Source organism: Pomacea canaliculata, linkage group LG13 (genome assembly GCF_003073045.1).
Source record: "Pomacea canaliculata isolate SZHN2017 linkage group LG13, ASM307304v1, whole genome shotgun sequence".
Lineage (NCBI taxonomy): Eukaryota > Metazoa > Mollusca > Gastropoda > Architaenioglossa > Ampullariidae > Pomacea > Pomacea canaliculata.
In genome coordinates, this window is record NC_037602.1 from 19,414,473 (window position 1) to 19,437,027 (window position 22,555).

The 22,555-nt window shown below is 38.6% G+C and overlaps 2 protein-coding genes and 1 long non-coding RNA gene across 4 annotated transcripts; 2 read left to right on the forward strand and 1 right to left on the reverse strand.

Annotated features, from left to right (window-relative positions):
- The first annotated feature begins 255 nt into the window (after window positions 1–255).
- On the forward strand, window positions 256–3,056 carry LOC112554142. Its single transcript, XR_003097207.1, has 2 exons — window positions 256–650; window positions 1,698–3,056. It is a non-coding gene; the product is annotated as an uncharacterized LOC112554142 (long non-coding RNA).
- Window positions 3,057–5,273: 2,217 nt separating this feature from the next.
- On the forward strand, window positions 5,274–7,649 carry LOC112553956 (28S ribosomal protein S36, mitochondrial-like). Its single transcript, XM_025221487.1, has 4 exons — window positions 5,274–5,384; window positions 5,839–5,887; window positions 6,387–6,562; window positions 6,966–7,649. Exons 1-4 carry the CDS (start codon window positions 5,358–5,360, stop codon window positions 6,981–6,983), a joined length of 270 nt encoding a protein of 89 aa, XP_025077272.1. The 5' UTR covers window positions 5,274–5,357; the 3' UTR covers window positions 6,984–7,649.
- Window positions 7,650–8,029: 380 nt separating this feature from the next.
- Window positions 8,030–22,263, reverse strand: LOC112553954 (protein AF-9-like). 2 transcript variants are annotated; one of them, XM_025221486.1, is made up of 5 exons: window positions 21,737–22,263; window positions 18,409–18,589; window positions 17,844–18,070; window positions 15,776–15,877; window positions 8,030–14,923 (listed from the first exon to the last, which is right to left on the reverse strand). In XM_025221486.1, exons 1-5 carry the CDS (start codon window positions 21,752–21,754, stop codon window positions 12,824–12,826), a joined length of 2,628 nt encoding a protein of 875 aa, XP_025077271.1. In that variant the 5' UTR covers window positions 21,755–22,263; the 3' UTR covers window positions 8,030–12,823. The 2 variants fall into 2 exon arrangements, with proteins under 2 accessions (XP_025077271.1, XP_025077270.1); XM_025221485.1 differs by lacking the exon at window positions 21,737–22,263 and adding an exon at window positions 18,747–19,450.
- Between the last annotated feature and the right edge of the window lie 292 nt (window positions 22,264–22,555).

Consider the following 22,555-nt stretch of genomic DNA (forward strand, 5'->3'; position numbering starts at 1 on the left):
AACCTTATGTATTATTGTTACAAGGCCTAATATCAGTGTGACACTAAGTGTTCTTTATTATTGTCATTGGGCGTTATTTAACTAGGCTCTACTGTATGTGGGTCCCCAGCCTCACCCTGAATGACATAAGATAACGGACACTTTCAGTCGGTCATTCGGTGCTCTACAGGTTGTTGTTTTTTGTTTTGTTGTTGTTGGTTTTTTTTTTTTTTTTTGAGGAGCTAATAAGAAAGGCTTGGCGCATGCTTATTCATTTCTCCTGCTTTGAATGTGTATGCGTGTGTCTGTATATATGGATGTGTGTGTCTGCAAGTGCGTACGAGTGAGTCAGCGACCACAACTCCGGAAGTTGCAGACAGCACTGCAGCAGGGTTCCTGTTAATTGCTCCCCCTTGTGACCTCGCTGCACCTAAGCTGACGCACATCGGGTCCCGCCTCCAGCGCCAGAGAGCAGGACAGGCCCGTCAGACATGGACACCAAGTGTTGTCAAGCCTCCCATATCAGAATCCGCACCGGAATGCATTTACCAACATTTGCCCTTGTAACATGTCTTCTGTGTTAGCATGTTTCTGCTTTCATGTGTGCAACGATACCGGAAATAGAGGCGGAAATGACGTCACGATGGTCGTCAAATGTGTACGTCAACAAAGTATGGAAGTCTCTCATGTAGCTGTCTTCCTTACATTTGACCTTAGTCACTGCCTCGTTAGTCATGTTACTACCGTTAGATATTGTCAGTCGGTCTTCCTACATCAAAGATCCGTTGTTTGAAACGAGAATGACTCGCGGAGAAAATGTCAGTGACTTTTGAGGGGATCAGCAACAATGGTAATGTCTTCAGCATACTGTACATCAAAAGTAAGATTTCATGTGGATCTGCTAAAACGCCAGACCATGTACTTCACAAAGTGTTAAGTCTGTCCAAACTTCAGATAGGAACATTCAGAATATCAAAAGATTTAGCATGCACCCTTGTTTTACTCCGGTCATGCACTTTAAATAGTCTGTTATCCCAGAGCCAACAACGGCTTTCACGCTTTCATACATACTTGGTAATGTTTTAAAACATTTTTCCATGAATACCCCTGTATAGCAGGGTGTATGTAGTTTGGATTTGTTGATATTCTCAAATTCTTCTGAAAAAAAAAATCTACGTATAGGGCGTAAGAACGCCCACCTTGTTTTGTCAAGTATTTCTGTATTAGTGATTGGAGGAGCAAAAAATATCAGTCTTACTGGCACCTTTACGGAAACCTGCATGAGCTTCTGGGATCTTCATTTTCTTCAGAGAATGGGTCAGTCTTTTATTAATGATGCTGCTGCACTGTTTGATGATAACGTTCAAGAGTGAAATGTTTCTTAAATTATCTACTTTACCATAGTCATTTATTGTGTAGAGGAAAGATTCTGCCTTAGACCAGCTTGAAAAAAACTTTATTAAAGATAAAGCATGTTCTGTGTGTGTTTCTTGTAAACGCCATGTGTGTCTGAATTATTATTATTATTATCACTTTTAACATTCTTTCCACGTTCAAAAATAATCTGTAATAAGCAAAACATTTTAGTTACATAAATAACTACAAGAAAAACAAAGTTAGCGGAAACATAAGCAACGGCTTAGGGATGTTTGCGGTTTTGGGTATTTTTTTTTTTTCACTGAGCCCAGGGAGTAACCACCTCACTACCTCTGATGCAGACGCGAGACATTCTGCATAGATCGCGAGACACGGATTTCGCCAGTGATCCACTCGACGCCGGCAAACTTCCTGGTGCCGCCATCACAGCCAGACACACTTCCGGTGCACGCAACGGCCGGTGACGTGATGCTTTTCTTTCTTTTCTTTCTCTCTCTCCCTTTATCCCCTTTTCCTAGTCATACAGCGTGCACACACACACACACACAAACGCATGTATATACTCATGTTCTTTAATCTTTCACTATTATGAAAAGAAAAACAACACACACACACACAAACAAACGCGTGTGTGCATACGGGTATACATTACCCGTGACAGATTTCATCTTTCTCAACTGTAAACTGTACATCAGAAGATCAATGGTGTCGGAAGAAGACATATAGGATGACATAGAGAGAGGTTAGAGAGAGAGAAGGAAGCTCAGACAGGAAGAGTGGGATGGCGGCGGGAGGTGCTGGGGTGGAGGATCACACCCGGTACCGTGCGCAGATACACGCAAGGACATTACAAATGCCACCATTGATCTCCTTGACAAGTACTGTACATTATCCCGAGGACCAAAGGCGTTAGAAGAAAAATTTATCAGACGATCGAATGCCATTTTCTTTTTCCTTAACTTGCAGGTTTGACATAACTGATGACACATTTCAGCCACCAGTTATAGATCTTTGGAGGGCGGGGTTCTAGCACGGTAACCAGATGACTTTTTTAAAGTTCCTGCAAAATACTACGTTCCCGTGGCAATGGGCGTTATTTATCGATGTCCCTACCACGTCTGCGACCTTGACATGAAAGAGAGGGTGGGTAGAAGGAGGAGGAAGGCTCTCAGATCAGTGGCAATGCTTGATTCTCCCTGATCATCCCCCACCCCAGTCCCCCACACATCGTCGCACTGGAGAAGTTGTGTAACTTTTGAAGAAGGGGAAATGCCCGGTTACCTCATCTCCTCCTCAAACACACACACACACGACTCTTCCTCAAATGTGGGCGCCCCGAAAGAGCAGCCCTTGACAAACTACTGACTTTCTTATCTGGCCTCGTATTCTTCAAGGTGTGGCTGGCTTCCTTGCTGCCCTGAGGCAAGGAGGACTATCGGCTTCTTGACATTGTATTGTCAGCACAGTAACGGAAGGATCCCGCCTTACCCCCTCACCCTTGGCAGTATGGACATAGAACATAGATGCTGAGAAGATGGCCGGACAGGTGAAGCACCACTTTGATAGCCATGCGGCACAGCGAGTTCCACTGACCGACATGGTTGTCAGAAATGGCTACCTGACTCCATAAAAGGGTTGGGAAAATGGTAAAACAACGGGGCAGAGAGGAAATATGCACCACCCTCACACACACACACACACACACACACACACACACACACACACACACACACACACAACAACAACAACAACAACAACAACAAAACAAAAACAAAGCAAAAAACAACCCAAACAACAACAACAACATAAAAAAAATAAAAAACACCATGGCTCTGAGAAAAGTGCGGTCTCAAACACTTCATCCCACAACGACCTAAAAAGGGATTTGGGGGATTTTGGGGGATTATGACCTGCTTCGTGAGTGCTTGTGATTCAAGTAGATTACACCTGCACAAAGTCTGTTAAATTCCTACCGTTAAATGAGGCTGCGTCTACCTGGCATGACAGCTTTCGTGCTCCACAATTTTTTTTTTTTTTTTGATATCTTTGATTGTAGCTGCAGTTGATGTGTAGTTTGTGTCTGTGTGTTCCTCACTGACTGAGCTTTAGTTTCTGCTGTGTTTTTATGACCGACCGTAGGAATCATGCAGAGTTTTATTCTTCAACAATTCTTCGGGGCGTTGCCAGTGTCAACCATTATTTTTTCTGCTTCAGTGTTCCGTACCACATTAACCTCTCGTTGGAGTATTTTGCTAGCCTACACTTATTTTAATTGAGATTGACTTTGTTGTACATGACAATTATTCTGGTTTCACTGTATCTTTCTCCAACTCCGTCGTTCTTGTTCCCATATCGACTATTTGATGTACAACTACAGACTGCATTTGCTACGTGATCACATAGATATAGCTTATCTACGATGATTTGCTCTGTGGACAAGAACTGTTTCCAGTTATATAATGACCTGCTTTTATATGAACTTAATAATGACTTTGTCTATCTGAACTACGAACTTTACGAACACGATATCAGTCACTTGACAACTGTTGCAATTGTTTGTTTGTTTCTTTGTGCCAGCAACTATAAGGCTATTTCACGGCGAGACAACTGCATCATGTACAGGTGACGGCCACAAGCATTCTGAACTGAAGGATAGGCTGCTGTATATAGGCTGAGTCCGCTGAGATGACAGGGCAGCAACATAAACAGCTATGTAGGGACTGAGATGACAGGGCAGCAACATAAACAGCTATGTAGGGACTGAGATGACAGGGCAGCAAGGTAAACAGCTATGTAGAGGTTGAGATGACAGGGCAGCAAGGTAAACAGCTATGTAGAGGTTGAGATGACAGGGCAACAAGGTAAACAGCTATGTAGAGCCTGAGATGACAGGGCAGCAACATAAACAGCTATGTAGGGACTGAGATGACAGGGCAGCAAGATAAACAGCTACGCAGAGGTTGCGGTTTACTTGCAGTAGGTTATGCATGTCGAAGCCTACTTTATCCAGCATTACGGATCGAAAGTACACTGACAGTCTCATTACATGATACATACGTGCAGAAGTCCACTCAAATCTTTCCCGACAGCTAGGTTCGCTGACACTGAGAGAATTGAGTCACGCAAAGCCATTGGATGAGTATATAGCAATCTGAGATCGACAGAGATCCTCCAGCTCCCCCGCTCCGGGCGCTCCCCCCCCCCCAACACACACACACTAATCAAACTAAACAATGAATGTTGTTGTAGAGATTAGATGGCATTTGGTGTTTCATTCTGACCGAGTCAACGATTAATTCAGGCTTTATGTTTGTGATGGAGGTAGTCTAGTCCCGGTAGCGCGGTATAATACTTCTCGCTTATCTTTGAAGATCATAAAATGATAGGTTCGGATCTCTCCTCGGGACGCAAGCACTTTTCATTTTATTTTTTATTTTGTGTAGCACCAGGCAGCTATGTATAGGCTGAGATGACAGGCTATCAAAATATTAACAGTTATGTAGAGGCTGAGATGACAGGAACAATATAGGATTTGGGGGCAATGATTTTTTTCCCCTACCTCCCTGTGCGGTGTTCGGCTGGATGGGTTTCCTTCGAGCACTGAAGCTCCAGGTGTTGGTTGATATGACGACTTAGAGACGCTGCATGCTGATCTGGCAGCAAAATTCCCGAGAAAAATGCATGTGGACTTAAACACCGTACTCAACTGACCCAAGAATATGACTGTTACATTGTGTACATTGCAGTCATTATTACAGTAATGAGTTAATAATAACTTTTTTTGGGGGGGTGGGGGGTAGTAAAAATACAGATGAAAATGCAAAGAGTACATCACTGTTAATAGAACTCGGTTCTTTCCTCCGAGTAAGGGGAGAGAACAGAGAACAAAAAATAGTTTCATGAAAGAGGTTCCTCTCTGGTGTCCTCCTAGTGTAGGGGAAGCTACCCACAAGTATTCTGCCCCACCTGCCGGAGTTGTCCTCAGTGTCGTCTGATGCAGTATGGCGACCATCGTGAGGACTCTGAAGGTTGTGAGGCATTATAGGTTGTTTCAAAAGTGCCGGGGAATCATACTCTTTCTTACTTATAAAATTTAAAAGGAATTCAAAAGAATAGTTTTATTTCCATAGTAGCATCTGAATTTTTTTTGTGGGGATAACTGTTCTCTTTTAATCGTCCTTTAGTCATTTTTGACCGTTGAATGCCTTATGTGCATGTGTCGTGGACGTGCTAAACGAAACGATGCAGTCAAAATTAAAATAAAGCATTTGACACCGAGACAAAAAAAAAGTTAAGATGAAAACTTATATATGTATTTTAAATTTTGTTATGAAATTACCAATTAATGATAACTTTTACTTACGAAGAAGAAAGATATTGCAGTTTTCGCACTTGTACAAAACTGTACAGATGCAAATAAGTAATGTGTCCTCGGCTTTTGAGTAATATTTATCAAAGTTATTGACTGCTTCTGACTTTCAGACTGTGACGCCGCATATCCCGCTTATTAAATTTCCTCTAAGAAGCCCAGGTAATGTTTAATGAAATTCTGTATGGTACATCATCATTAATTTAAATTAACTATCATCGTAAGAATCGTTGACAGTAAGGTTCTAATTATTATACTATTAAGTTTCTGTAAAACCAGAGGGCGTGTTTGTGGTTAAAAGACTGACCTGTCTTCTTAAGCTAGGGTTTGGTTTTGTCGTTTTGAGATATCTTCCAATGGCAGAGCTTAATGCAAATAAAGCAGAACAGGTGAGTTGTAGCACTACAAATAGTTGCATCAATAGAGAAGTCAGGTTTCATGATAGTTTGAAAGTCCCTACTAGCCGCAGATAGTATCCTATAAGGGGAGTGACAAGACAGTATGAAAAAATAGTGGTAGGATTGTTTAGGACTGTTTACATTAGTGGACAGACCATTTGGACATAAATATGTATATGTTAACTTCATTAAATACCTCACTCATTCACATTCAGTTTGCAGTTGTATTGCAAAGCATCTTTTATAATCAGTGAATTTGACAGGAACACTATCAACATCAGATCTACAAAGAGGAGATGTGGCTGCATCTACTGCAACAGCACCACAGGCACCCAAAGCTGTGGGTACAACTTCCAGAGGCAGTGGCATTGATTTTACAGAACTGCCTGCCAAGTATAGACGACGTATGATCGAGAAAGATGAAATGGAATATATTGAGGTAGGAAAATTAGGACAGTCCTCGGTATATGCTATATTATCACACTGGCTTTAGTAATTTTATTTTTTCAAATATTACTGGTGTAAATCTGAAACGTAGTAAGGGCTATATGGTCACCATTACTGTTTTTTTTAACAGGGTGATGTAAAAGAAAAAAAAATCAGAACTTGACAGATAATGCAAATAGTATCAGACTTAAAATGATGGACATAACACTATGGACACAGACTATGTATAGATTTGTAAGAGCATCTAGACTTTGGAGCTAAGTAGTTTCCAGTTTGAGAAAAAAGCATCTATTCTTCTATTTGTGATTCACCAAATCTTTCATGTACCCATTCTAATAATTTTTATCACAGTCTAGTACACATGTCTGCAAATCATGTTACTTTTATCCTTTCAGAGAGGAGGGCCAGCATAATGTAGATCTGTGTGTAGCGGTGAGAGTGTGTTTCATGTACATTGGAATCTCCTTTGTGAATAAAGACCTGGATAGTACACTACCAGAACTTCACCATTTCCAGCTGTGATGAGGACCAGGCCAACATAAATAATCCCATATTCCTAAGCATGTCTTTGTGCTTGCTTTAAGGCTACCAAAACAAAATGATAGACTCAAAGAGCATGCTCTGTTTTGCATACTATCCCTGTCCTCTAATCATCTCCTACAAAGCTTAAATGTTTACATCTAGAAAACAAGGAGCTGTGTGCCTCGTTTACAAAGTGTCTTGAATGCTTGTGGTCTGGTTTTTCAATGTTGCCTGGAGTTTTCTTTCTTGAGGTCAAATGCCCAATGTTTTGCCAGTCACAATGTTGATGATTTTGTTAGTTTAACCTAAAACGTATATTAAAGTAGATACTAGTTATACTTTACTGCTGGAGAAATTCAGGAGGCTTGAGAAAGATTTTTCTCAGAGCTTTTTGGCACGTTACATACTTTTTAAGTCTAATGTTTATGTTGGTGTATGAACCAAAGCAGCTGCATTTTGCATCAGTGCTTTCAAGTGTTGTTTTTTTTAATGTTTTGTAAATAGCATGCAATATGAATAAAATCTACTAGGCATTTCTAAAAAAATGTGACTTTTTATATGCCTTCACATAAATGACTTTGATATTCAGAAGAGAGTTATGATGCCAGGACAGTCCATGTGAGGAACAGTTTTATGACATGGGGAAGGCATGTACTGACAGCCTGTGTAGAAATTCAAGAAAAAGTCTATGACACTACACTAGGATTGAAGGGGGTCCAACTCTGACAGCCTGTACAAGTTTGACTCTGAAGATTTATTATTGTCTACCCTCCAGTGAGCACAAATGAGGGGATCATCAAAATGCCAAGATACTGAAACTGCTGGAGGCTCTAAAAATCAATAGTGTGTTATCAGCATCTTTTGAAGGTGAACAGTCCAAAGGTCATGCACAGCTTTGGTGTGGAAAAAATGTTAAGCACAATAAACAACAGCAGCAGCAGCTTTGTGTGCTTTATTGATATTTCTCTCTTATTTTGTCTTTTTTTGTGATCAGCATACATCAAACCACAATTTGCTTGTAATCAACAGCATACTGCCAATGACAAATTATTTATAACATTATCTCCACCATAATCTTATTTTTATTTTTGAGCAACACTATGTTTTCAGTGTAAAGTCACATACGGTTTTGGTGGATTACACATCAAATATCTGGACACTGCTGTCCTACAGGAAAGGTCAATGAAATGTTCCAACTTTCAAAGTATAATGATTGATCACAAAGTTCAACATGACAATGGTTGAGACTAAAATTGCCGTTTATCATACAAAGCCAGGGATCAGTAAAGAATTAATCAGATCACGAATGAATTATCCCTGGAAAATATTTTGACCCAGGAAATGAAAGAATGGACACATACATGCATGATCTTAAGCTAGGTACAGATCCTCATGACAGTGAAGGCCTGGCAAATAAGGATAAACTCTTCACATGTTATGAACATTTAACATTTTCAGATAAACCTTCTCACTTTTAAAACCTGTTTTATTTTAGAAACTGCTCCACAAGAGCCAAAGACCAACAGTATCTCCCCTCATCATTTCTAAAAGAAAAGTTTCTAAAAGGAGAGATTTTTCTAAAACGAAAAGTAATAAAAAAAATAAAAAACTTTTTCTTGTTCTGGAATTTCTAACATTTAACACATTTCTTGCAAAATGGTGCTATCATCTTTCAATTTTTTTTTAGACTTTTAACAAAGCCATCAGTATCTGATAACTACACTCTGAGACATAACCACTCCTCGCGTTAAGATATAGCTGCACAAAGAAGGATTGTGGATACATGCAAATACGCAGAAGCATGAGACCTGTCTGACATGCTACCTTACAAAAATGTTTGGTGTATCAATTGCAAATGCTGCAACAGACAAATACTGTTCAAGAACAAATTCCCTGCGATGAAAACACCAACCAGCCTTGAGTTGACAAATTCTTAAAAAAAAATTTTAAAACTATAAGACAGGAAGACCAACAGTAATGCAATAACAGGTAAACAGATAATTGAACCCCTTTAGATAAGCAGCTTGAAGTCAATGCAACTCAAGTATATTAAAAATGTATGCAAAACTTGCATTTCTAAAGAATATGAGCCAAAGCTATTCTAAACCACTATAACAAGAGGCAGTTTGTCTCTTTTGCAGCAGAATTTTAAATAGAGCATCTGTTTTCCACAATAGCAGCATGTTTCCAGAATATTAAAGTGATGCAAAACCCACCAGCACAAGCAGACACTAAACTGACCTAGATTTTAGCAAAACAGTTCTAAAATGTTCCTCCATCTCCTATTCATTTGTTATTAACAAGAAGCATATGCTTTATAAATTCTTAATTTCCACTGGATATTAAGCTTGTTCTTATACTAGCTTTAAATGTTAATGTCTATTTTTCTTATACAAAAAAAACCTTGAAACTTAATAATTAACCATTGCGTGTTCACAACCCAGAACAAATAGCCAAGGTTGAACTGTGCATCTGCACACAAGCCAGATCAAGTGGCTAGAATAGTACGGTGTGTCTGAACCCACAAAATGTAGCCAAAGTGGCTAAGCTCGAAGTGTTCACAAGTAAACCCCCTGCAGGTAATTAACATCGCACTCTGTATATAGACTCTATATAACCCAGGGTTTTGCACAACAAAGATGGGCCATTCAACCATGATAGTCTCCGCTAAAGCAACCGAAATTTGTGTAACAACTTCACAATTCATGCAATTTCCAACAGGCAGGGCTGCTGAAGCTGGTGTTTTATGCATGGTCATAGTGTTTAAGTACTTACGGCAACCGTTTGTGCACAAATAACTTTAGGAGCCAAAGAAGTTCTGCTACAATGGCTTGTATGCACATGAATTCAGACCCTTGAAAAATTTGTTCATGACTAAGAACTGTACACAACCCGTAGAAAATTCTTGCCTGAGAGGCCAAACTGTCAGGAATAATTTCCAACTTGGAACTCATAGCCCATTTTGTGACTTTCATTAGACAAGAATATGAGTTTATTCTGCCAAAGACAAAAGTACATTTAGCAATTTTCTATTGTCAATTTCTCCAGAAGATGACAGCAGAAAATCCCTCAACAAGTCCATGCAAATTGATCACTAGTATCTGGAGTGGGTGGGAGCTCAATTAAAAAAACCAAGGAATCTGTAATAGGAAAAGTAAATGACATCACACTTAAATGCAGTTATTGAAAACTTGACCCCACTCTGAAAAGAGTTACTTCACATATGACTCAAATATAATTGCATCCAAGGCTCATGTGAACTAAAATTAGGACTGGTTAGAAACTCATTTATAAATAACAAACACTTGAGGATATGAACATTAGCAACAGCAGCACTGGCACATGCATACTTCTCTACATGAAGCTTTGAGTGTGTCCTAATCTCCCTTCCACAGTATGCAGCGTTACTCAGAGATCTGGTTACAGAGTAACCATCGTGAGCTGGGTGTAGCTTAGGTGTAGAATGGTATGACCAGATCAGCAGGTTATTGCCCTTTTAAAAGCTACTAGTGGCGAGAAACTTGCTTTTCTATTGAATACATTGGTGAAAAGGTAGAGGGAAAAAGTAAAAAATATTTTCTACCATAGATCCATATATTCTAGTTTAAAGACAAGGCCTTGTTGAAGTCTTTGTCATAAATTAAATTCACATATGGTCAGAATACAACCACTCATTTCACTCTATGGAGACAGAAATGTATGTAAATCCACCTTTGCAGCACAGCACAAATCAAATCTTACACTAAGTCTCTCTCTTTCTTACCATCATTCAAAAATGAAACATACATTGCAAACAGAAAGATCACAGTCATGATGTGTCAGTAAAACAGTACACAATTATTAAAATAAAATATCAAAGTCCTCTATCTTTCATAGGGACTATTTTTGTTTCACTTATAATGCCTCTTAGTGTGCTACTGTTAAATAAAAAAGAGACTTGGCAAGTGGTTTTCATGAAACCTAAATGGCTAGCTTGTACTGACATAAATAAAATGGAACAGCGACCACAACTGTGCAAATGAATAAAGCTATTACAAGCATTAACAAACAATCTTTTCTCCATGCTACATCAAAGAAAAAAGTTTGCAATGAGAAAGAACAGGCTGAAAAGAAGTCTTACATTAAGCTACACATCTCGAAACTACACCTCATTTCATCCCATCATATTCTTGTGGGAACATAAAACAGACTACACAGCACATCCTACAGGTGAGTAGTCTCATCCAGGAACTGAGGGCAGAGGTCTGGCCTTTGCTGGCGCTGGTAACATCAAGATATAGGGGTCTGTGGATGCTCAGCAGATGACTGCCAGCTTCATCCTAAGAGCAGGTCTCCAAGTGTAATTGCGTGAATGCAAAAACAATAGTCATGCACTATTAGGAAAGAAGTTCTATGCCTTTGAACTTCAACATTAAAAGAATGATGTGCGCATTGGAATATACAGCTTTTGAGACCTTTTGCTTTCTGCTTTTTTTTTTTTTTGTGGGAAGAAAATGACAGGGGTGATGGGACAAGCAGACAATAAAATTAATTCAGATCTGAAATAAAAAGAAATATTTAGAGATTTTTTTGAACAAATCTGCAATATACAGAATTTTATAATGGTATTTATACAAAACCCAAAATGATCTAACAAATGGGTGTGTGGCAGGGTTCATATAAATGCCATCACAAAAGAAGTAAGATTCTTACTTCCCAGTATATATTGTCACACCAGTCTAACAGCTGAAAGATGGCATGTCTGGCCACGGAAAGTACTGCTGACTGGTGTCAAAGGAAAACCTTATTGTGAATCAAATTTTTTTAGACCACATCCTTTTACTTAAACTCTTAAAAATTTGTGTCTGATATTCACACGTTGCTATCCAAAAATAGCATACACAAATCACCAGTACAATACTAGCCAGAGTTAAACAGGAAATGGAATGTTAATAAACACAGGCGAGGCTCCATTTTCAGACTATATTATCAAGTTTGACTAGACCCCATTAACAGAAACCGAAAAATGTAGCCATAATAACTGCCAGCAGACATTTACCAAAAACTGACTCAAAGAACTCATACTCCAGGTAAGAAGACATAATCTTACTAAAATCATAATCTTATTCAAAAAAGCAGGAAGTCGTGTCCCTCAAATGAAAAAGCTGGAAGAAAATGGGAGGTGTAAAGCTACACAACATAAAGATGCCTTTAAAAGCATGACACACAAACACACAAGAAATATTGCAAACACAATCTTTTCTTCATTCAGAAACAATTAAGGGCAAAGCTGATGCTAGCACAAACTGCTGTTTGTTTTTTTTTGGAGGGATCCCCCTTCTTCCAAGTTCTGACTGATGTCTTCAATATGTCCAAGTCAGCAGAACTAAGTCCTAATTAAAAGGCAACATCAACAGACCAGGAACTTGTGGGTCATAAGAGCACATCACTATACTAACATGTGGATGGTAATTTCCTAAACAATGAAGGTCGATTCCGGTCCTTGCAGGTGTCTGATAGTTACTTGATGCATGTGCTGTGGCAGCAGTTAAAAGCCAATCAAGAGAATCTCATGTTGATGAAATGCAGACTTCTTTATTCTATCAGTCTGGTACAGTTTGCTGTCAACAGATCATTCAACAGCACACAGCTCCAAACATTATGGCAGGAAATTCAGGTATGCTCTGATCAAACAAAACCAGCCAGAAGCAAAACACTTTTAAATAATAATAATAACAAAAAACAAAAAAAATCAAGGGTTTCTATGATGCTGAGAGACAATGTCTCTGATTTTATCTACCACGTCCTTTTCCATGGCACATAGGTCGAATTCAAAGGTATCATCATAAGTTGCGGATTTCCCAGAATCAAAGACCAATTCGGCAATTTCTTGAAGCACAGATGGTTCCGAGACACTTTCAATCTCTTTTTGCAACAACACAAGACTCCACAAAGTGTATCCATTGTCTGCAAGATCATCCTTGTAAAACAATCCACCATTCTCATGGGACATGTGATGCATACTGTCTACACTGACCCTCCGATCTGGTGCACCCACATTTGAGGGGTCTGCCTGGGGTGGAACTGTTTCACTAGATACTGATGCACTGTTCCCTCTTCTGTCATCATTAACTACCATTTCCATTTCTTCGTCACTACTATCTGAAAGATTTAATGAGGAAGAAAGTTCCCCCTCCTCTTCCGAGCTTTTCCTCTCAACCTTCAAAGCTTTCTGAGGTGCAGTAGTTTCATTTTTTTTCTTGTCAACCCTATTGACTTTTTCTAGAACAGAACTTTGTGATTCTTTCCGGGAGACTGGAGGGAGAGCTTGAGGGCTGTCTGTCTTGGGTTCACATTTTTCAGCTTTGCTCTCTTTTGAAAGCTTTTCTTGCTGTTTGTCACTGGAAATTTTCTTTTCTTTGGTTTTATCTGTGGAAGAGGAGGGTGGTCGGCTGTTTTTTGATGACGAGGAGTTTGGTGATTTTTTCTTTGTGGATGAAGTTGAGGCAGAAGGCTTTAATGATCTTGATGAAGACAATGAAGATGCATTGTTTGAAAAATTCACTGGAGAAGGTGGTGACTTTTTTTTCAACGATATGCTTGAAGAAGACATTTTTGATGTTTTGGATTTTGATAATAAGGATCCCGAATGCACAGGAACTGGTGAAGATGGAGCTGGAGATGCCAGTTTAGGTTTTGGCTTGCTGTTTTGCTCTTTGTCACTAGGACTACCTAGATCGGCCATGAGGTTTGAAATGTCTAGGCCGGGGCGCTCTTCCTCCTCATCTGTGAACTGGAGGCTGGACACTGTGGAGACTTCTGAACTCACAGAGCTGTTGCTGGGCCTTCGCTGCATCAACGCTGGGGTGCAAGTCTTCTTGCTGCTTTCCCCCTTTTTGTCTATGTCGTCCGCCACTCGCTTCTCTATGCTCTTCCTTTTACTGCTAGTTGCAGATGAAGATCTTGAATCTAATTCTTCTGGCATTTTAGAATTTTCAGATTTGCCCTCCTTCTTCTTTGGGGGCTTAGACGACTCATTCTTGGAACTGGACTTCGCACTGCTGTCCTTTGAGGAGGACTTGTCATGTTCTGATTTCGATTTGCTTTTGGAAGAACTGTTTTTACTGTCCAACTTTCTTTTTTTTGTGGAAGGGTTGTCTCCCATTGCTACTGGCTCTAATGCTCGCTTGCTTGTTGACTCACCACTCTCCTTGTCTCGGCCTGCTTTGTCTTTGGATTTCTTTTTGTGGTTAGATGACCCTTCTTTCAAGGAAGAACCCATGTCTGTGGTTCCCTGCACATCTTTTCCAGGACTGGCCTTCACGCTAGAACCATAAATGTCTCTGTGGCTACTTTTATAAAATGAACTACTGCTTTTCTGTCCATGGGATGTAGATGATGACAACGGAGCTGATGAAGAACTGGTCTCTCTATGGCCTGAACTAGAGCTACTCTTTTTGAAACCATTTTTTTCCTTATGAGAAAGTCCAGTGCCACCACCTTTATAATCTTTATGAGACAAAGTATCTTTGTCCTTATGACTAGAGGATGATGTGGAATCCCTTTCTTTTTCTCTTGCTGATGATGAGCTTCTTTGTGACAAGCTGCTACTGCTACTGTCTTTGTGTGAAGAAGTGTTTTCTCTATCTTTTGATGATGATGAGAATCCTTCCTTGTCTCTTTGTGAAGAAGCTGTAACATCTCTGTCCTTCTGTGGTGCCGAAATAGAATTGGAAATGTCTTTCCCTGAAACATGAATGTGGCTGTCGCTCTTTGAATCTTTTTCTGAGGTGGACGAAGAATTTGATGTAGCTGGTGAATGTTTACCTCTGCTGTAGCTTTTATCTTTATCCTGGAATTTAAAAAAAACAAAACAATACTGATGTGAGTAGGAATAAATATTCTGTGTTAGCTTTTATCTTAATACTTAATAATTATCTTGATAGTCCTTTTAATTTACAGAAGCATCTGAAATTATCAGTTTCAATGCATGCAAGTAAGATTTAAATATTATGATAAAAATTTTACAGGACTGTCACTTTAAGACACTTATTTAAGGGACTATCTGCACGGCTAAGTCATACAACCTACTGGACATTATGAATTTGCAATACATCTGTCAGCTGCATTTCTCCGACATGTCAACCTTAACACTCTTCTGAACTGCTTCATATGAGTAAATTATGCTGCAGTGCCTGCAGTGCACTGAATACATATAAACATAGAATATTAAAAAAAAATCAATGAAGTCTTTAATATTTTTTTTAATTTAAACATTCAAGAATGTTCAGAGTATCTTGTTTGTCCAGCTAGTGACTGCCTTATTAGCACTATTAGGAGTGACAGTTATCTCATAACAAAAGTTTGGAAAGACTATGTATGTATACATCACTTTTTGGATATGGAATATTAAAAATGGGTGATTATGCTGATAAAATGCTTTCAAAATACTACAAACAAACAGTAAGATTGAGACAGGCTGATTCTTTAGACTTAGCCTTTATCAAATAGGATGAACTGGAGACACCTGAATGTTAAGTAAAGATGAGCAAATCTTGACAGCTTACGACATTTTGTTCTCCCATTTAAAAACAGTGAGTAAATGGGTGGGGTGAATTCTGGTATAGAAGAGTTTTAAGAACATGAAGACTCAGCATTTAAAACAGTTTAGTGACGAAGTGAAATATTCGTGCACTCCACTTACCTTATTCTTATGTTTCTTTGGACTGTCCACCAAACTTGTCTTGATAGGAGGGCCAAACAAATCCATAAATGGCTGGTTTGCTGCTGCTGCAATACTGCTCACCTGTTCAAAAAAGACTGAGATCATTTCTATTGCCCTTGAATTTATCCTTATACCGCATACTATGGAATAATTTTAAAAAACAAAAAAACGAGCAAGATATATTTGAGTAGCGCTGCCATTATCTTTTAACACCAAAAGAAACAAGAAAAAAAAAAAAAAACAACACAGGTGACTCAAACACATGTTGAAAGCTCTTGTGCATCAGAAAGGTAACTTTCCTTACTTCTAAAATTTATGGTGAAGCAATGCTGAAGTAGACACTCAAACCTTTCATCCCTAACCGCCTTTGCATCTTTTTTAAAGCCCTTTCCTTGTCACACATGCTAAATGCCTTATGAATATTTAGCTCTTCGAGACTGATACATTCTAAATGATCATTACTGCTGTAAAGCAGTGTTTCCCTAAGAAGTAAATAAGCAACTAAAATAATACCATGACTCAGGTCAGTTCTTAGGAACACAAGGCATGAAAGTTCGTTCACATTTTTCCTTGTTAAAACAAGAAAGAAATTTGAAAGTCTAGTGGAGAATGTTGTGTGTCAGACATTTTTCTATCGGTGCTTGGGACGAACCGGTATTAGAAAGGCAGCTTACAGCAGATTATGTTTGATGTCATATTCCAGGCTTTTTTTTACCCCATTTGCAGGGAAAGGTCGAGGCTTTTTTCCCCTGACTGAACAACACCTGAAGTCATGCCCATGCTACGTCATGCACCGTCTGCTTGAGTGCTGAGTTTGCTGCTTGTTCCAGCAATAGGGGTTCGATGTTAATACCTCCTCCCAACCCTGTGTGCAGTTTTAGCACGAAAAGCCTTCACATACTTTAGCGAGCATGGGTATTGTGGGTGCTGGTCATTGGTTCCAGCTCCTAGGAGACAATGTAGTGAATCTCAGAGCGTAGCATCCCTTGGGACATTCTTCCTAAGAGGCTGAGAGGTGTGGGTTTTGAAAGTGGTGAGAAATCACGTAGGCAAGGTGCCATGTTTTGCACTGCAGCCAGAAGTGACCACGCAAGCTAGGGGTGGACTAGAAGGCTGGTACTGCTAGTGGACACAGTAGCCAATAGTGACCACCAAGAGACAGTGGAAATCCATGGGGCTGGTGCAGGTTCAGTAGCCGGTTGGTGACCACCAGGGTCTGTGAGACGGAAGTGGGCTTCCGGTACTGTTGGTTGTGAGCTGTGTGGGTGAGTGCGTGAGGGGGAAGTTTTTTGTTTCATGTTGAGGCCACCTAGTTCTTTTGTTTTCTCCACAGGCTTATCATCTTTGTCATCCTTAAAATCTATTACTTCCTATTCTTGTTAACTTCTTATGTTCTTCGCATCCTCGTATGATCTTGTCATCCTTGCCCTTGTTCGTGTCATTGCTACATTTTTTCAACGTCATCTCAGTGCAACTGATTCTTCTAATGACTGGGCAAGATATTATTTTCCCAAACCTTCCCCTCCTGTTTTTGAGATTTATGCCTGCAAATGTCACCATGCACACAGATCAAGGTCAACACCACAAACATCAGGACTGTACAAGGATATAATTACTCTATCAATGTTTTAGCCAATGGGAGAACTGTAACAATTTCTTAATTAGGTGCATCAGTTTGCAAAAGGTGAGGTTATGATCTTGACTTTTTTCCGTTCATAGGGATGTTTGTAAAAGTGAATCCTAAGAACACCAAGAGAAAGCATTTACCCACTTTGCACTGAGCTTTACCCAATCAATGGGAAAAAAACAACTTTGCTAGACTTTTCCTGTCATCTAAATTATCAAGGATATTTAAATAAATCTTGAATGATTAAAACTTCAGAACACTGCATGTGCATGGGAATCTCTGTACTGTGCTCTTTCCCAGTGTCAAAATCATTTCTCATCCATTATGCCTTTAACCGTAGCATCAAAAGACAGTTTTTATTAGTACATATCTTCTAATTTGTACAGAAAGTGGGGTAAGGAGAATGAATTAGAAACTTACAGCTCCAGCTTTTAACAGCTTCTGTCGAAAGTCTTCCGAGGGATTAGAAAACTTCAGCTTTTCATGACGTTTGTTGTTAACTGGTCCTGCTCCTTCTCCATTAAGATAGAGATCATATTCAAAGCGAATTTTACGAGGCTGTTGCTTGTTTCTGAAGAAAATTTCAATAGGCAGTAGGAATCCAGCATACCCACTTTCTGATACTGCATATGGTGGCTCTGTCACAACTGAAATAAGCAGATTTTATGGGAAATGCTACTGCATTAATGAAAAACTCATGCAATTTTACCTAGGTAAGAACTATTCTGTAACTTGAAAATAGCTACAGAGGAAAGCTCATAAGTACAGCAAAATAATGGCGTATGTATTCTCATAATACATTACCCGCATTTGCTGAAACAATTGCAAAAGAAAAAACCCCAGCTGGTATTAGTTTTAAAATTACGTGTGATTTCTCCACTGGTGCAGGAACTTTTTTCTTAGCACATGCAAAAAAGATATTCTATAGAACATCAGGTGAGGGTTTTCAGCATTAAAGTAAAATCATATTTTATAGGATGTTTACCTCTCTTTGGATTTTTGAAGGTGTCATGGAGATGAAAGACCACCTTCTCTACATAATGTTGAATGTTCGTGCCATCTGGACCACGCACAAACACCATCCAGTCATGAGTGAAGCCCTCAGGGGATGGCCTTGGCTTAAAATCAGCTTTGTGGCCAAGCTCAATTTGAACAGTCACCACGTCCTAGAATGAGTGAAAAAGACAAGTTACTAAGTGCTGCTATTTTTGATATGTTTAAGATTTATATACTGCTGCAGAAATAAACTAATCTGGCAAGGTCCAAAGAAACCCTGTATGGCATTAAAATCATATATTATCCTTCAAGCCACTAATAAAATACTTCATATGTTGAGCCTGCGAAGCATGACATTTAGTGGTAGGCCCAAGAATCAATGCTGCAGCAGAAACAAAATTCAACAAACTGAACAGTGAAAGCAAGATCATATCCTGACAGTTACTAATGTGCCTAGCCCAGCATAATGCATCAAAGCTGGTTCATTGACATCATCTAACAGCACAGATGTCACCTAAAAAGGAAAGTCCGTCTGCCTTACTTCCTCAATGCCGACAGCTGGTCATCTGAGTTTAAGTCAATTGAGTGCCTCCCTGATTAAGCCCCTAGCTATGTTGAAGTCACAAGAGGAGCCTGAACAGATTATACTTTTGAGGTCAGTCCTAGCACTATTCTGCTTTACCTTTCTAAGCTATTGATCCTGCCAGGTGTTTAACCAGCATCACACCATCAAGCTTTTATGTTTAATTTCTGATAGCAACAGAGGCAGAAGGCTGTATCCAGGAATAGATGCTAAATATTACAATTGATCTTTTATGACTTCTATTGACTTAGCTCTTAAGTCAGGCATATACATAAAACTTTGAGAGAACAATTATCTACTGTTCAACTGCAGTTTTAATTGACTTTCTGTTTATGTTTATGATGTTTTAGTAGAGAACAAATGTTCATCTCGATATGTAGTGGCTGGGTCAGAGCAAATGACAGAACCAGAGAAGGGCGAAGAGAAAATATGCATACATGCACATACACACACACAAATGTGCATCCACAGTCAGCCTGCTCCTTGTGATTTGTCTGTAAAAGGTCTCACAGACCATTTGAGTGTAATTTTTTTCACACCTTATCTCCACAAAATGTAGACTGTTTAACTTTTCTCCTTGATATAAACAAAAGAGTTATACAGACTCCAGCACACCACGGACTATTACACATAGTATTTTTTAAAATCACATTTGGTAGAGCACTGTTCAGAAAATGTTTTTTCTCAAAATTCTTTTTATCCTAAATGTAATCCCTTTCTAAATAATGTTCTCTCAGATGATGAATACCCACTAGTTCCCCTTGCTTCCTTCTGTTTCACCACGACGTATCATAAAGGAAGAGCAGGTTACTTCTAATTTAAATAACAATTAAGGATCCATCTAAATGCAATATTCTAAAATGACTAGCTCAAGATACAAATTTTCCCATACCTTGAGGGAAAAAACTAGGTTTTTTTTTCAACTTTTGCTTGGGATAAATCCTTAAGTGCACAATGTTCTTAGAAGCTATGTCACAAGAATTGTCCAACAACTGAAAAGCTTGTGCATTTCAACACTGATATTAAATGACAGACTCCTTCTAGAAGGAAACATCAACCTATCTATACGTCTTTGGTTACTGGTAGTGAGACAGTAAAACAGATGCAAAATTTTAGATACCTTTGCACAGTGCTAGATGAAAATTTTTCCAGTAAAACACTAATATCATTTCCAGGAATGTATATCAGTTCTTGCTAAGGCAATTGAGTAATTTTGGTGTCTATGGCCTTGTACTTGAATAACTATATTACAGCCTGATCAAAAGCACTCTCACATTTAATATGTCAGTGCTCTGTTTATTAAAGATAAGGATTGTTTGATGAGAGTAGTTAAGATCACTGGCTTGTCACACCAGGGCTGTGAGGTTAAAAGCTGTGTGCATCATCACATACCCCTCTTACCCACCATTTCCAAATGCTACCCTCTAGCCATAAATGGAAACAACTGGTTGCCAAAAAGAGTGATTTTGCCAAGTCCTTTATACCAACTGCCATAGCCCTCTTGAACAGAACTAACCAATGTATCTAGTGTGTTGGTGAATGTGTGCCCCAATAATCATGACTCTGTGTGTGTGTGTAACTGTATGGGTATGTGAGGTGTGGCTATATTTTGTTTAGATCATTAATTCTGAGAGCTCCCAACAAAGGAAAAGTTCTGTTGTAAATAGAAGTAGCAAATAAAGAAGCATTATTAGTTTTTATCTTGCTTACACTGCAAAAGGTAGGTCTTAACCTTTCTATGTTCCAATATTTTATTACTTCTAATAATAAAAGTTTGTAGCTTAGTGTGCTACAAATCCCAATAATAAGTCAATGATGACAAAGAAAACAAATACTGAGCTGTATGAAATTAAGAAATGGAAGATCACTGAAAATCAAACATCAAGGACACATTAATAGAAATCTTCAGAAAAGATATGCTTATCAGATGAGGAGATGGTCAATGATAACATCATGTAGGCAATCATCACTGGAAATACTTCACAACAGATTGAACATATACTCTCAGCACAAAAAGAAACAAAACACTGACATAGATTCAGTATGCTATATTGTCAAAAACTCTCTGCATTCAAAATACCTTTCAATTTTGTTTTATGTTACACTTGCTCATGCACTCAAATGAACTTTACATAAACACCCGACAGAAAAAGCTATTGTATATGAAAGCTTGCTTTAAAGAACTTTTAAAACTTTAAGTTGTTATCCGATTCATTTGATTTTCTAACCAGTTTTTTGTTTGGTTGGTTTCTTTTTTGTAAAGTTTTTTTTACTGGTCTTCATCTCCCTTCTGATTTAAAGATAAACTTAATAATTTAATTACAGAATTGTTGATAACATGCAGTAAGTTAAGAGTAGATAATGCATTAACAATGATGTCAATGAATATTGTAGCAAAGTAAGAGGCTTTACTCTTTTGTTAACATACACAACAAATACATTTCTAACTCAAATAAAACGAGGGCTATTATTTGTTGAAAAAGATGTTCAAGTCTAAATTAACACCGTAATAAAATAACAATCCATTTTTAAATGTAATGTAGAAAAGAGATGCACCAACTGAAAGATTTCTGAAGCTAAAAATAACAAGAAACGCATAAGCTCTCAAGCCAGCCAAAAGAAAAAAAAGAAACAATAATTTGGGGAAAGAAACAGCAAAACCAGTAATGAAGATTAGAACTAAAGATACGGCACAAGACGAACGTTTGTTTCTTATGATATAGTTCGGTATTACCTCAACCATCTTCGACATGCTATTTCCAAAACAGGAAGTTTACATTTTTACATGCGCACGGGTCATGCCAAGGGACGCTATTCTTTGTTGCTACCAACTTTCGTTTTTGTGACACTCAGCAACAGAAGATTTATCCTTAATAATAATCCATAACGTTTGATTCTTCTTGTTCGTATTCGCCCCTAGTGGAGCATAGGGCTGCAACCACACCCCGCCTTCGGACCCGGTACTGGGCATCCCTTTCCAGTTGGGACCATGTCATGCCAGCTGTCTCCGCCTCTCTGTGGACAGAGACGTTAAAGCTATAACGTCTCTGCTGTGGACTGATATATGTTTGCTTCAGTGTTTTAAAATTCCTAATGTTGTCAGTTTGAAAAAAAAAAATAGTATACCACTATTATAATAATTAACTGTTGTTTTAGCTCGACTTTGTGACACATTTTTTCACCACGGACGTGCGTTTATGTTCATAACTGCTTGCATCTTTAATGTGAGACGCAAAATCACTTTTCTATATTAAATTCTGATTAACATTTAATAAATGCCTAGCATAATTTGTTTTAAATCTTTGTGTGGTATCATTATTAACTTCGAAAATAAAAAATTCTTTATAAGATGAATCTTCGGGTCACGAAAAAGAAACAAACATAAAAGAAAAACTCTTCCAGTATTAATAAAAACCCTTCCCAACACTGCCAATTACTCTCCTGCATTGTGCATATAAATTTTACAGGAATTTGCTGAGAGGCTGATCTACACTTATTTTTAAAACTCTGTATATCCCTGCATGAATGAGTACATTGATATGCATGTATTTTT

Bases quoted from the DNA above. Each gene is read 5' to 3' on its own strand.
- LOC112553954 (XM_025221485.1), bottom strand. From the start codon at position 18,776: ATGTCATGCTTCGCAGGCTCAACATATGAA. The intron at 18,071-18,408 runs GTAAACATCCTA...TGCTTATTTCAG, and splicing joins CTTCAAAAATCCAAAGAGAG to TTGTGACAGAGCCACCATAT. The intron at 15,878-17,843 runs GTAAGTTTCTAA...TTTTTTGAACAG, and splicing joins AGCTGTTAAAAGCTGGAGCT to GTGAGCAGTATTGCAGCAGC.
- LOC112553956 (XM_025221487.1), top strand. From the start codon at position 5,358: ATGGCGACCATCGTGAGGACTCTGAAG. The intron at 5,385-5,838 runs GTTGTGAGGCAT...TCTGACTTTCAG, and splicing joins CCATCGTGAGGACTCTGAAG to ACTGTGACGCCGCATATCCC. The intron at 5,888-6,386 runs GTAATGTTTAAT...TGAATTTGACAG, and splicing joins ATTTCCTCTAAGAAGCCCAG to GAACACTATCAACATCAGAT.